Here is a 13,514-nt window from a genome sequence, read left to right as displayed (position 1 = left end):
AACACCAGACAATGTTACTTGAACAAATTCTAAGATGATTCTGTACTTATGGGGTGTATTGATAAGGGGGGTGAGACAGAGTATAGGAATCAGGTGGAGAACTTTGTTTCTTGGTGCAGAAAAATTGTCTACATCTTAACATCAGCAAAACCAAGGAACTGGTTACTATCTTTATTTATTTATCATTTTTATGTCCAATCACTATTCAGAAAGTAGATGTAGAGGTGGCACACTCCAACAAGTACTTGAGAGTCCACATCAGTTCCAGGTTGGACTGGTCTCATAACATAGAGGAACTATATCTCACATATGCAGGGCAGGCTCTTTTTCCTTAGGAGACTGTGTTCCTTTAATGTGAGTTGTGACATCCTTCGTATCTTCTACAACTCTGTGATGGCCAGTGTAATTTTCAATGTTGTAGCGCGCTGGTCTTGTAACATGACTTCAAGTTAGACCCATAGAATCAACAAGCTAATTAAAAGGGCAGATTTAGTTACGGGATACACTCGAGACCCACTGGAGATAGTAGCAAAGTAGAATCAAAACAAATTCAAGTGCCATTATGAACAATGTTGCAAATCCTCCCTCTGACACATTAAAACTAAATACTTTCAGGCAAAAAATCATTCAACAGAAATGTCACATCAACTGTCAAACATCAAATTTAAATAGATGAAAACATTAAATGAAACAAAAGTCTCTTTACCATCATTATATATATTATTGTATGGGTACTACATGTTTGATCGTCTTCACTTAAAAAAATGTCCCTATTGATAATAATGCTAGGCCCATTTTTATTTTTTTCATGACAGAGAAAGTTTATACAAAAAGGCTACGTGATATAATGCACGAAAGGATGTAAATTTAAAGTGTATTATTTTTAGATATGGAACTGAAATGTACATTTGTGTAGAGGTATTTTTATATTATAACTATTTCTTGTTTATTTTGTGTTATCTAAAGCTTATAGAAGTACATTATGTCCTATAACACTTAGGTAATGAAGCAATTATACATAACTTTTGGCTTTACACGGTGCCAAATCCACCAATCCCCACATTTATTGCAACTCCATGTCTATCAGTTTTTATAATAATAGATTGAACATATTAATCCTTACGCTGTTTATTGCAAAAATACCAAATACTGCACCAATTGGTCAAGTCAGATCGAACGTTTTAAGAAAATTGGCAAAGGCTGCAAAGAAATTCTGCTGATTTTTGAAGTTGCACTTCATGAGAACCCTCAGTGCCAGGATGTGGTCGACTGTAGACTTCTTAGGTGTAAAACAAGACTTGTCTGGTCACTGGTAGTTGAGCAAGTGATCATGGATCCTATTGAGGATGACCCTAGTAAGACGATTACCCGGCACTGAGAGCAGTGTTATCCCCCTGTAGTTGCCACAATCTAGGTGATCACCCTTCCCTTTTCAGACAATGACAAGTCTCATTTTCCAGTCTGTCCCCCAAATGGAAGCAAAGATTGCTTAAAATGCCAGGAGGACAGCCTTACCACCAGCATGAAGAAGTTTACCTCAGATACCACAAATCACTGCAGCCTTCCCTACCCTCAGCTGGTTCACCACCTGTGCAATCTCAGTGAAATTGGGTGGGTCATAGCTAATTAGAGGATCAGCCTCAAGATCCATTGACACAGAGATAACCAACATCCTAGTTGGAGGATCAGCTTTCAACAGCTGCTCAAAATAGCCAGCACAGCGGGTCACAACTGCATCCAATTGGTCATCTGTGTTTTGTAAGAATTCAGGAATACCTATTATTTCCTGTCCACAATGCCAACTAAAAAAATTTCCATCAAGATTAACTATGAACCAAGAAAATTTTTAAATATTTTATCCAAAATAGAATGTGACAATATATGGGTACAGAATATTGACTGGCAGAAGGCAAAAAGAAGAGTCAAAGAAAAAGTGTTACATATAGTGTAAAATAAGTATAAGGCAGTTTAAGCATCAAGGCAAACTTCAAATGTTGCTACAATCTCAGTACCCTCAGCAGCTTCATATTTAGAATGGTTGCTCTGCTCTTCCATATAAATGGATCATTCAGATGATTGGAGGGATTAGATTTTTTGATTTCTCTAGAAAATAGGCATTTCTAATTGCAAAATATGTAAAACTACTTTATGCATATATAAACAAATAAATAATATGCATTCATTTTATAAAAAATACTCACAGACTCAAAGGAGCATTATTGGTGTCATAATTGAAAATGGATATTTTACATCAAATGTACAGTACCTACTACTAATTATATAATCAGTTGAAATTTCCTCAACCATCCCTTTAATGCTATTCTCCTTTTAATGAAGAGTTGTGCTGTCTCATGATGTTACAGTAAATGTAGTACTTACAAATACTTCAGCTCTGTCAGTCCACGAAAAGCCCCAGGCTCAATGGTACTAATTAAGTTGTTCTTCAAATCCCTGGGAAAATTAAAAGAGAATTATTATAAGAGAAGTTATTACGGTGTCATGAATGGTTATGTATAACAAACTTAAAATAAATAAAATCTTAAAACCTTTAATAATATTATCACAATTTTTGTGAGGAATTTAGTGACTCTTCCTATAATTGGATTAGCTGAATAATATTAAAATAATTGTAAACATGTTTAGAATTACAAGGTTAAAATTAATAAACACTTTGTAAGACTTTTAAAGAAATAATGACAACAGCTTGATAAAACACAAAAGTAACAAAACCACAATACTGTGTTATTAGTCACCTAAAATACATTAAGCATACTGGTCTGTTTGTCTGTATGTCTTATTGTCAGTACGGCTGGAGATCTGCTTAAAATGCCAGAGGGCATGTTTAAGTATGCCCAGTACTGCATGAGACATCCGCAACCATCTGTACTCAACACTCTCCCAATCTTCATATTTAAAGATCCACAACTGAGTATGACAGCAGTTCTCTTTGATAGAGTGCATAAAGCAATTGTATAGTGGGGATTATTTTTATTTTTTTTTTATTAATTTTATTGTAATCGTTCCGTACATATAGATCGATTTTTACGAAAAATAGGATTGAAAGCAAATCAAATCTCACCCCTGAGAAAGAGAGCATGGCCAAAGGAGTAATTTTAATTGGGCAAAAAAAGATAAATGGAGAAGGAAAAGAAATGCAGAAATAATTATTTCTTCTTATTCTAAAATATTATTGATTAAATCCTGCCAGGTTTTGAAAAAATTCTGTACAGATCCCCTAACTGAGAATTAGATTTTTCCCAATTTCAAATAATATAAAACATCGGTTTCCCACTGACTTATCAGAGGAGAGTTAGGATTCTTCCAATTTAACAAAATCAGTCTGCGTGCCAAAAGTGTAGTGAATGCAACGACAGTTTGCTTGTCCTTATCCATTTCAAATCCATCTGGAAGAACACCAAACACAGCTGTTAGTGGGTTAGGAGGGATTGTGACACCAAGGCTGTCTGAAAGGCACTTAAAAATTTTGGTCCAAAATGATGTCAATTTGGTACATGCTCAAAACATGTGACCCAGTGAGGCAGGAGCTTGGTTGCAGCGTTCGCAGGTTGGATCTTGCCCTGGAAACATTTTGGACAATTTTAAGCGAGACAGATGAGCTCGATATGTAATTTTGAGTTGAATAATTCTATGCTTTGCGCATATGGAGCTTGAGTGAATTCTCTGCATTGCTACCTTCCACTCCTTTTCTGATATATTAATTAAGAGATCTTTTTCCCATTGTCCTCTTGGATCTTTAAAAGGAAGGGACTCTAATAAAATTTTATATATTGCAGAAATGGTGTCTAAGTCCTCGAAGTTGACCAGTATTTTTTCCAGCATGGTGGAGGGTACGAGATGAGGAAAATTGGGCAGGTTCTGTTTGACAAAGTTTCTAATTTGAAGATAGTGAAAGAAATGTTTAGCTGGAAGGTAAAATTTGGAATGTAATTGTTCAAAGGATGCAAAGGTATTGTCTATATAAAGATCTCTGAACAATTTAATCCCAAATCTTTTCCAGATATTAAAAACTGGATATGTTTGCGAGGGTTGAAAGAGGTGGTTCTCTTGCAGGGGTACCACAGATAGAAGATTTTCCATCTTAAATTGCTTTCTAAATTGGTTCCATGTTCTGAGTGAGTGAAGCACAATTGGGTTATTAGTATATTTGCGATAACTTGCATTTATTGGAGCGCAGAGCAGGGAATATAAAGAAGTGCTGCAGGATTTTACTTCTATTGCAGACCAGGCCTGTGTATGTTCATTTATTTGTGTCCAGGTTTTTATGGCTTGTATGTTTGCTGCCCAGTAATAAAACTGAAAATTAGGTAGAGCCATGCCACCTTCTACCTGAGGTCTTTGTAGGGTCGCTCTTCGTTTACGTGAATGTTTTGAGTTCCAAATAAATGAGGTTATGGTTGAATCTAATTGCTTAAAAAATTATTTATTGATATATATTGGGATGTTTTGAAATAAAAAAAGAAGCTTAGGAAGGATATTCATCTTAACAACGTTAATTCTTCCAGCTAGAGTAAGATGAAGGGTTGACCATCTATGCAAGTCTTGCTTAATTTTTTCCATACAGATGGCAAAATTTTGTTGATAAAGAGCTTTATGTTTACTTGTGATATTTACCCCTAGATATTTAAACTGATCTGCTACGGTAAATGGTAGGGTGTCCAATCTAATATTATATGCTTGTGAATTCACTGGAAAGAGTATACTTTTATTCAAATTAATTCTGAGACCAGAGATCTTTTGAAAATCTGAAAGTGCTGTTAAAACTGTAGGGACAGTGTTTTCTGGGTCTGATATATATAAAACCATATCATCTGTATATAGAGAAATTTTCTGTTCCAGTCTTTCTCGGATAATCCCCTTTATCTGATAAGAATTTCGACAGTGGTTCAATGGCGATTGCAAACAGCAGTGGTGACAAAGGGCATCCTTGTCTGGTGCCACGTTCTAGTTTAAAGTAGTCTGAACAAATGTTTTTAATATAGACCAGGGGTGGGCAAAGTAATTCCTGGAGGGCCGCAGTGGCTGCAGGTTTTTGTTCCAACCCAATTGTTTAATAAGAAGCACTTATTGCTCTAGAAACACTTCTGCTTCATTTTAGTTATCTCCCTCATTAAGATTTTGAAGCCTTATTGCTTATTTAAGTCTTAAACAGCTGCATTCTCGGTTTTTAATTGCTCCTTATTAGTAATAAGATGCAAATGTCAAAAGAAACTAGCAGTTATCCATTTTGCTTGTTACCCTTTACACCTGTGTGTATTTATCGTGCACTATTTGGTTTAATTAAATACTTGGAAGGAAAGAGAAGAGAAAAAAGTGAAGGATTGAGAATTACCCATCCGTTTTACACTTCAAAGTATTTGGATGATATCCTTAGAATGGAAAAAAAATCTAGGATATGAGAATGACTTGACATAGCAGAGTTAAAGCACTAACAAGCCATGAAATGTAATTATTGGCAAGGATTGTTTTCTAATTAAGCAACTGGGTTGGAACAAAAACCCGCGGCCACTGCGGCCCTCCAGGAATGACTTTGCCCACCCCTGATATAGACTGAGGCTTCTGGACTGGTGTACAGTAGTTTGATCCATGCACAAATATACGAGCCAAACCCAAATTTCTCCAATGCAGTGAAAAGGTAGTTCCATTCAATCATATCACTAAGACAGCATTTTTTCACCTAAGGAACATAGCAAAAGTTAGACCTCTTATATCATCGAAAGATGCAGAGAAATTAGTTCATGCGTTTGTCTTTAGTCGGCTAGATTACTGTAATGCACTCCTCTCAGGACTACCCAAAAAAGACATCAATCGTTTGCAGTTAGTGCAGAATGCAGCTGCTAGAATCCTTACCAGGAAAAGAAAATCCGAACACATTTCTCCAGTTTTGATGTCACTACACTGGTTACCTGTGTCATTCAGAATTGACTTTAAAATTCTGCTTATGGTTTATAAAGCTTTAAATAATCTCGCCCCGTCTTATATATCGGAATGTCTGACACCTTATATTCCAAATCGCAACCTCAGATCCTCAACTGAGTGTCTCCTTAGAATTCCAAGAGCAAAACTTAAAAGAAGTGGTGAGGCGGCCTTCTGCTGTTATGCACCTCAAATCTGGAATAGCCTGCCAGTAGGAATTCGCCAGGCTAATACAGTGGAGCACTTTAAAAAACTACTGAAAACACATTACTTTAACATGGCCTTCTCATAACTTCACTGTAATTTAATCCTGACACTCTGTATATCCAATTCATTATAATAACTATTCATTCAAAATTTGTACTAACCCCTACTCTCTCTTCTGTTTTCTTTTCCGGTGTCCTATTGGTGGTGGCTTGTGCCACCACCATCTACCCAAAGCACCATGATGTTCCAACAATGATGGATGGATTAAAAGCCAGAAGTCTGTATAACCATCAGCATCAAGTGACTCCGTGAGAACCCTAACTACAAAGAGGACTATTTCATTTATGTTAGGTAGAATGCCCAAAGGGGACTGGGCGGTCTCGTGGCCTGGAACCCCTACAGATTTTATTTTTTTCTCCAGCCTTCTGGAGTTTTTTTTTGTTTTTTCTGTCCACCCTGGCCATCGGACCTTACTCCTTTCTATGTTAACTAATGTTGTCTTATTTTAATTTCTTATTTGTCTTTTATTCTTCTTTTCTTCATTATGTAAAGCACTTTGAGCTACTTTTTGTATGAAAATGTGCTATATAAATAAATGTTGTTGTTGATATCAAATGCTTTTTCTGCATCCAATGATAATAGTATCTCTGAGGTGTTTGACTTTGCTGGTGAATATATTACATTAAACAGGCGTCGAAGATTGGAAGATAAGTGTCGGACTTTAATAAATCCAGTTTGATCCTGTAATATTACCGAAGGCAGCACTTTCTCCATCCTTCTAGCTATGATTTTTGAGAGTATCTTAACATCATTATTCAGAAGTGAAGTTGGTCTGTATGATGCACATTGTAACATGTCGTAGTTTTGTTTAGGAAAGACGGTGATTAATGCTTGACGAAAAGTTTGAGGTAGAATTTAATTGTCTCTAGCTTCTGTAAATGTTGCCAATAAGAGGGGAGCTAGCTGAGTGGAGAATTTCTTATAAAATTCTATAGGGTACTCATCAGGGCCTGCTGATTTTCCGCCTTGAAGTGACTTTATGGCATCTTGTAATTCTGATAGGGTCAGAGGTTTATCCAGTTTCTCAGCACTAAAAGTATCTATTTGAGGTATCTGTAATGTATCTAGAAATGCATTAAATTGTGTGTTGTCTTCTTTAAACTCAGTAGAATATAAGGTTTTATAGTAGTGTGCATTATATTTTTATGGTCAATGATTTCATCTCCATTAGTGCTGGTGATTACTGGGATTGCATTGCGAACTTCTTGTTTGTGGGTTTGTTGAGCTAAAAGCTTATTAGCTTTCTCTCTGTGTTCATAGTAATGATGTCTTGATTTATAAATAAGTTGTTCAGTTTCTTTAGTTGTCAAGATGTTGAGTTCTGTATGCAGAGCCTGCCTTTTCCTATGAAGAGCCTCACTTGGACGCCTGGCTTGTTCTTCATCTATTCTAGTAATTTCACTTCTTAGCTCTGACACTTTCTTGGTTTCTAATTTATTTCTGTGGGAAAGATATGAAATAATCTGTCCTCTTAAAAAGGCCTTTAGAGTTTCCCAGAGTGCTCCTGCAGAGACCTCTGAGAGTGTATTTGTCTCTAGGAAGAAGCTAATTTGTTTGGATATAAATTCTGTACAGTTCTCGTCTGCTAATAGAAGTGGGTTAAGGCACCATCTGAGAGGTGAGTGTAGGGGGCATAATGATTTTAGCTCCAAAACTAGAGGTGCATGGTCGGAGATAACAATTGTGTCATATTTACAAGATTTAATCATAGGCAAGAAATTATTATCTATAAAGAAATAATCGATTCTTGAGTAGCTATGATGCACTGGTGAGTAGAACGAATATGTTCTTGAGTTTGGGATTAGAAACCTCCAGGGGTCTGATAAGTTGTGGTCGGTTACAAACTGTGTAATTGTCTTTGCAGTGTTAGGACTCCTGCCACAGGGGGGACGACATCTATCTAAAAGTGGATTTAAAACACAATTAAAGTCCCCAGCCATTATAATTTTATGAGTGTTCACATTGGGAATGGATGCAAATAGATTTTGCATGAATTCCTTATCATCGACATTGGGTGCATAAACATTTATCAAAATCATTTTACAGTTAAATAAGTTGCCCATGATCATCACATATCTCCCTTCAGGATCTGATACTACATCTGATGCTACAAATGGGACTGTTCTATGTATGAGAATTCCCACACCTCTAGTTTTCTTTGTAAAGCTAGAATGGAACATTTGGCCAGTCCAGTCTTTTTGTAGCCGGAATTGATCCTTGCTTAGTAAGTGGGTCTCCTGTAAAAATACTATTTTAGCGTTTAAGCCTGTTAGGTGAGAGCATACTTTTTCTCTTTAATTCGTGATTCAGGCCTTTAACATTCCAGCTCACGAAATTAACTGTCCCATCATGGAGACATTGATTCTGAATTTTTAAAGTCATTTTATAATCTTAACTGGTAGTGAGGCAGTTTTAATCTTAATTTCCAATTTCCCCACGAGTTATTGCCATACAGCCTATTGTTGTGTTGATAGTTATAATTATAAGAATTAAAAGGATAGATTAGATATAGCCTGCTCTCCTTCTCTCCCCCCTTATCCTCTCACCCCCCCATTTTGCCTCCCCACATGAGGCTAGACCCCACTTCACAATGTCCCAGAGATTCCCGGGAATGAAATGTGGGACTCACAAATTCCCGGGAATGGATAAACCCGTCTGGGAATGGATTCCCTAATAGAAATACAAGCAAGACTTGGCATACTGGGAAACTAAACCCAAGCTGTTAGGAAAATGATGTCTATGTTAAGAAAGATAGCTTTTTTAGTTTATGACATATTGCTTCAGAAATGCAATTCAAAAAGATAATGTAGAACTAAGCATAATATCAGTTAGGCAACTGTTTTTTCAAGAGGTGTGCAAATGAAAAGTCTTAGCTATGACAGTCTGCTAAATGGGTAGCATAAAAGAAATCTAAACTGAAAGAGAGACAGAAAGAACATCATTTGAATAGGACTACCATAAAATACCAACAGAAGGACGGGTCACCCTTCTCTTAAAATGTAAACAAAGAGATCAGTATATAGCATTACTGAATACTCTTATAGTCCTTTCCACAAAATAACAAGACAGGTAAAACTGAAAGTGTGCCATTACTAACAAACATGGAGTACTCCAGCAGAAAGGACCAGTTAATTGATTTTCTATCTTAATCACTTTTCTTATTCTGTTCTCTCTTATGTTGATTTTTGTCCAGTCATCCCTCCATCTAAGAAATGCTATTCTCTGGTACTTAGTTCTGAACTTGAACACAATACATCAGGAAGAGAATTACAATTCTGTCACCCTTTTTGTAGTTGCTTATAGAGTCTGTCTACTGAAATCTACAGAAGTGGACTAGGCACAAGATCCTGTTGCTGCATAATGGAATGGGGTTATCTAACCTTGTTCCTAAATCTGTGATCTGGAGCAATTACTTCTGGGGAAATCTCTATATTTCCTGCACCTTCTGTCTGATTTATGATGATGTAGTTAGACCTCTTTTATTGTCAAGCCCCTGTCTTGCAGCATACCACTGCTGGCCACAACTCTATTCCCAACCTGACAACCCACTATAAATGCTGCTTTTCATCTACATCAAAATGCAAAGTCAATAATTTTAACTGAAAAAACACCTTTAAATGTTCTACTATGGTTAAAATTGACAGATTTCCCTTTAAGCACATTATCGCAAATAGTAAATTAAATAAACAAACTGTTCCACTGTTGTAATATGTAAAACTATATTTAAAAGAAATGTGTTACTGTAGGTATAATTAATGTTTACATAAGTAATATTTTCAATAATTTCATTTCAATTTTCAGTTCTTGAAAAACAGACATTTTCCCAGTGACACCAAGCACAAATTTCATTACATTAAACTGCATGTTCCACAAGTTGGAGATAAGTACTGTAGTTTGGTTTTCAGGAACAGGCTCAGTATTGACATATAACATTAATTTAAATTAAAAGTTGAAAGGAACTCATACTTGACAATTCATAAAGTATAATAATATGACAAATAAATTTATTAATAAATTTATGCTTTCATTAAATTTGAATATGTGCAGAAAAAAAACTATGCCATTGCAAAAACAACATCTTTTTGTCTTAGTTTGCCCTTAATGTTCATATTTTCCAAAAGCAGTCCACAGAAGAAACATCTCACACTATAATGAAATTTTTTCATTTTCCAAAATTAGAGTAAACATGTACTTTTTTCCTTAAAACATTGAATTCTGGACTAAGCCTTCAAGTTATTTCCCAGGTTACAGTTACAGAGTCACCAAACTAGAGCTTTGTTTACTGCTCACTTTTGCCTCATCACCCTTTTCAGCCTGCCTAGAAGTATAAGTTAATATCTTAGCTACCATTTTTGGAAAAGGGCAAAACTGTTCCATCTTTACTTGACAGAAGGAATATGGGTCTGTTACAAATTTGTAATTGTGAACCCCCTTGGGGATTCTTTGCTCACAACATTAACCAAAGAAGGCTAGAGGTTCAGGAAAAAGGCTTATTAACAAAATCAAGTGTCCAGGGGAGGGTATAAAAGGAGGAAAAGTATTATAAGAAAACATCAAAAGCTGACCCTTTATGATCCTATTAAGCACTGAATTTTCTAACAGACATTTAACAGACTACACCCCAAGCACTTCACCCACAATAACCCCACCACCATAGCCATCAACAGCAAACACTCACAGCAAAACCACAATACTGTATACTTTCCTACTGCAAACTATCCTGGTTCACTTTCTGGTCAGTTCCTCAATGTCTGCCACGAAAAACACTTTGCCTTTGCACTAATCCTGGCTTCAAGGCCCTGGTGTCCTTTGTAATGTATGACCCTGGAGTATTTACAGCGACATATTCAGCTCACTGTAATGCTCTTCAGGGTCAGTGTCAGTCCTACAAAGGAAGTATGGCTAGCTTCTGACAGCTCTCCCTGGTGTCCGCATTATCATCTGGTTGCTTTGGTCCTCAACTTAAAGGAACAGGCCGCCTAGAAGAAGCCTGGTAACCAGCTGCAACCTTATACTGATGTCTCATACACTGAGGGACTGCTTTTATGATCTTTTTGGATTTAGCTATTCCCTAATGATCTTGTCCAAGGAGTGCTCCCGCCTTATGCTTGTAGAAAACAACTGGATCCCATCCAGGTAGTGCTCCGGACTGATTCAGAGACATGCCAGAAAATGCTTTGCAGTATTGCACAATGTCTTACTGTCCTTCACAAGATATACATTTTCAATAAAAAGTATTCACCCTTTTTGAAGTTTTCACATATTTGTATAATACAACATTAAATCACAGTGGATTTAATTTTGCTTTTTTGACATTGACCCACAAAAAAAGACTATTCAATATCAAAGTGAAAACAGATTTCTATAAAGTGGTATGAATAAAATACAAATATAAAATACAAAAAAAATGATCTCCTAAGTCTTCACTTCCTTCAAGTCAGTATTTAGTAGATTTGGCAGCCATGACAGCCTTGAATATGTGTGGACAGGTCAGCTTTGCATATCTTGACACTGCACCTTTTCCCCATTCTTTTTTTACAAAACTGCATTAATTCTGATTGCATAAGGATCGTAAGTGAACAAGTGGATGGAGATATGGACTCTAACTCAAACACTCCAGGACATTAACATAGCTTTGGGTCTATGCTAGTGGTTGTTGAAGTGCTGGTAAACACATCTTCTCCTAAGGTGCAGGTTTCTTGCAGACTGCCTCAGATTTACCTCCAGGAAGTCACTGTAAGTTGTTGCATTCATTTTACCCTAAACCCTCACAAGCCTTTCAAGGCCTGCTTCAGAGAAGCATCCCTACAAGATTATATTTTTTTATAATGTGCAGAATTTGGTTATGCCAAACATGATACTTAGTTTAAAGGCCAAAAAGCTAAAATCTGGTCTCTTCAGACCATTCAGTATAACCTTTGTCAGAGTCTTTCATATGTTTTCTATCAAACTCAACTTAAGAGTTCATATGTTTTTTTTTTAACAGTGACTTTTTTGCCAGTCTTCCATAAAGCCATGACTGGTAAAGCACCCAAGCAGAAGTGGCTCTATGTGCAGTCACACAATCTCAGCCACTAAAGCCAGTGTTTTTCTTGCATAATCACACAGTTTTTGTGACCAGCTTTCACTAAGCAGATTTACAGCTGTGAAAAACTCTTTACACTTCTTAATAATTGGACTCCAAAGGATATTCATTGACTTAGATATTTTCCTGTCTCCATCCCCTGCCTGTACTTTTCAATCAACTTTAAATGGAGTTGTTTGGAGTGTTTTTTGTCTCCATAGTGTAGGTTAGACCATGATACTGACTCCCCACAAATTGGAGCTTCCAGATATGATGCATTCATACTATCAATTGCAACCCCTTGACTGCTGATTTCCATTTAACTAATTATGTGACTTCTAAACCAATTAGCTGCACCAGTGATAATTTAAGTGTGTCATAATAAAAGGGGTGAATACTTATGTGATCAATTATTTTGTGATTTATATTTGTAATTAATTTATATCACTTTGCAGAGATCTGTTTCCACGTTAGCATTGTAGTGAGAAGTCAAGCAAAATGAACCTTTCATTGGCTAACTAAAAAGATTACAATATGCAAGCTTTCGGGCCTGAGTTGCCTCGAAAGCTTGCATATTGTAATCCTTTTAGTTAGCCAATAAAAGGTGTAATTTTGCTTGACTTCTCACTACATTCATAATGGCTAACATGGAACAACACCCTAGTACTACACACGTTAATATCAAAAGTTTTTTTCTGCTGATCAGTGTCAAAAAAGCCAAATAAATCCATGGTAATTTAATGTTGTATAATAATAAAACATGAAAATTGTAAGAAGAGTGTCAATGCTTTTTATAGGCACTGCACTGTATATTTCTTTATAAATACTGTATGGTGTTATTCTGTTTGAGATTGAATATTTTGCTTTTGTTTATGTTTTACATCATTTAGACATATTATATACCTTAAATCCGCTCGCACCTCTCCATCAGCGTCTTTTGTCTTTGGGGCACATACACCGTCCAGATCTAAACACTAGCGTGTAGAGTCGCTTGCGTTCTACATCGGAGTATTGCTTTCGAATGTTATTTACCTATTTACCTTTATTTATTTACTTACTTCTTACAGTGTAAAGTCACAAGTAAAATGCAGCGCTAACCATATACATATACAAAGTACAGCGATGGCAAAAGTGCAATGTGCATTCTTGCTCCGATGTAGAAGGGTCGTCACGATCTGAGTTTACCTCTGTTATAGCGGTAATGTATGTTTTTATTCTAAAATAGTAAGAATAAGAGCAGTTCACTTCT

The 13,514-nt window shown here is 36.2% G+C and overlaps 1 protein-coding gene across 1 annotated transcript in view; it reads right to left on the bottom strand.

The window, feature by feature from the left end:
• Positions 1–13,514, bottom strand: part of LOC114646923 (adhesion G protein-coupled receptor A3) — a 557,815-nt gene that overhangs the window by 445,123 nt on the left and 99,178 nt on the right. The window contains exon 3 of the mRNA XM_028795327.2: positions 2,380–2,451. Coding sequence (XP_028651160.2) covers positions 2,380–2,451 — 72 coding nt within the window. The remainder of the gene's footprint in view (positions 1–2,379; positions 2,452–13,514) is intronic.

This window comes from Erpetoichthys calabaricus, chromosome 2 (genome assembly GCF_900747795.2).
Source record: "Erpetoichthys calabaricus chromosome 2, fErpCal1.3, whole genome shotgun sequence".
In the NCBI taxonomy this organism is placed as follows: Eukaryota; Metazoa; Chordata; class Cladistia; order Polypteriformes; family Polypteridae; genus Erpetoichthys; species Erpetoichthys calabaricus.
The sequence above is the reverse complement of the archived record's forward strand: the minus strand, read 5'-3'. Positions and strand labels throughout refer to the sequence as shown.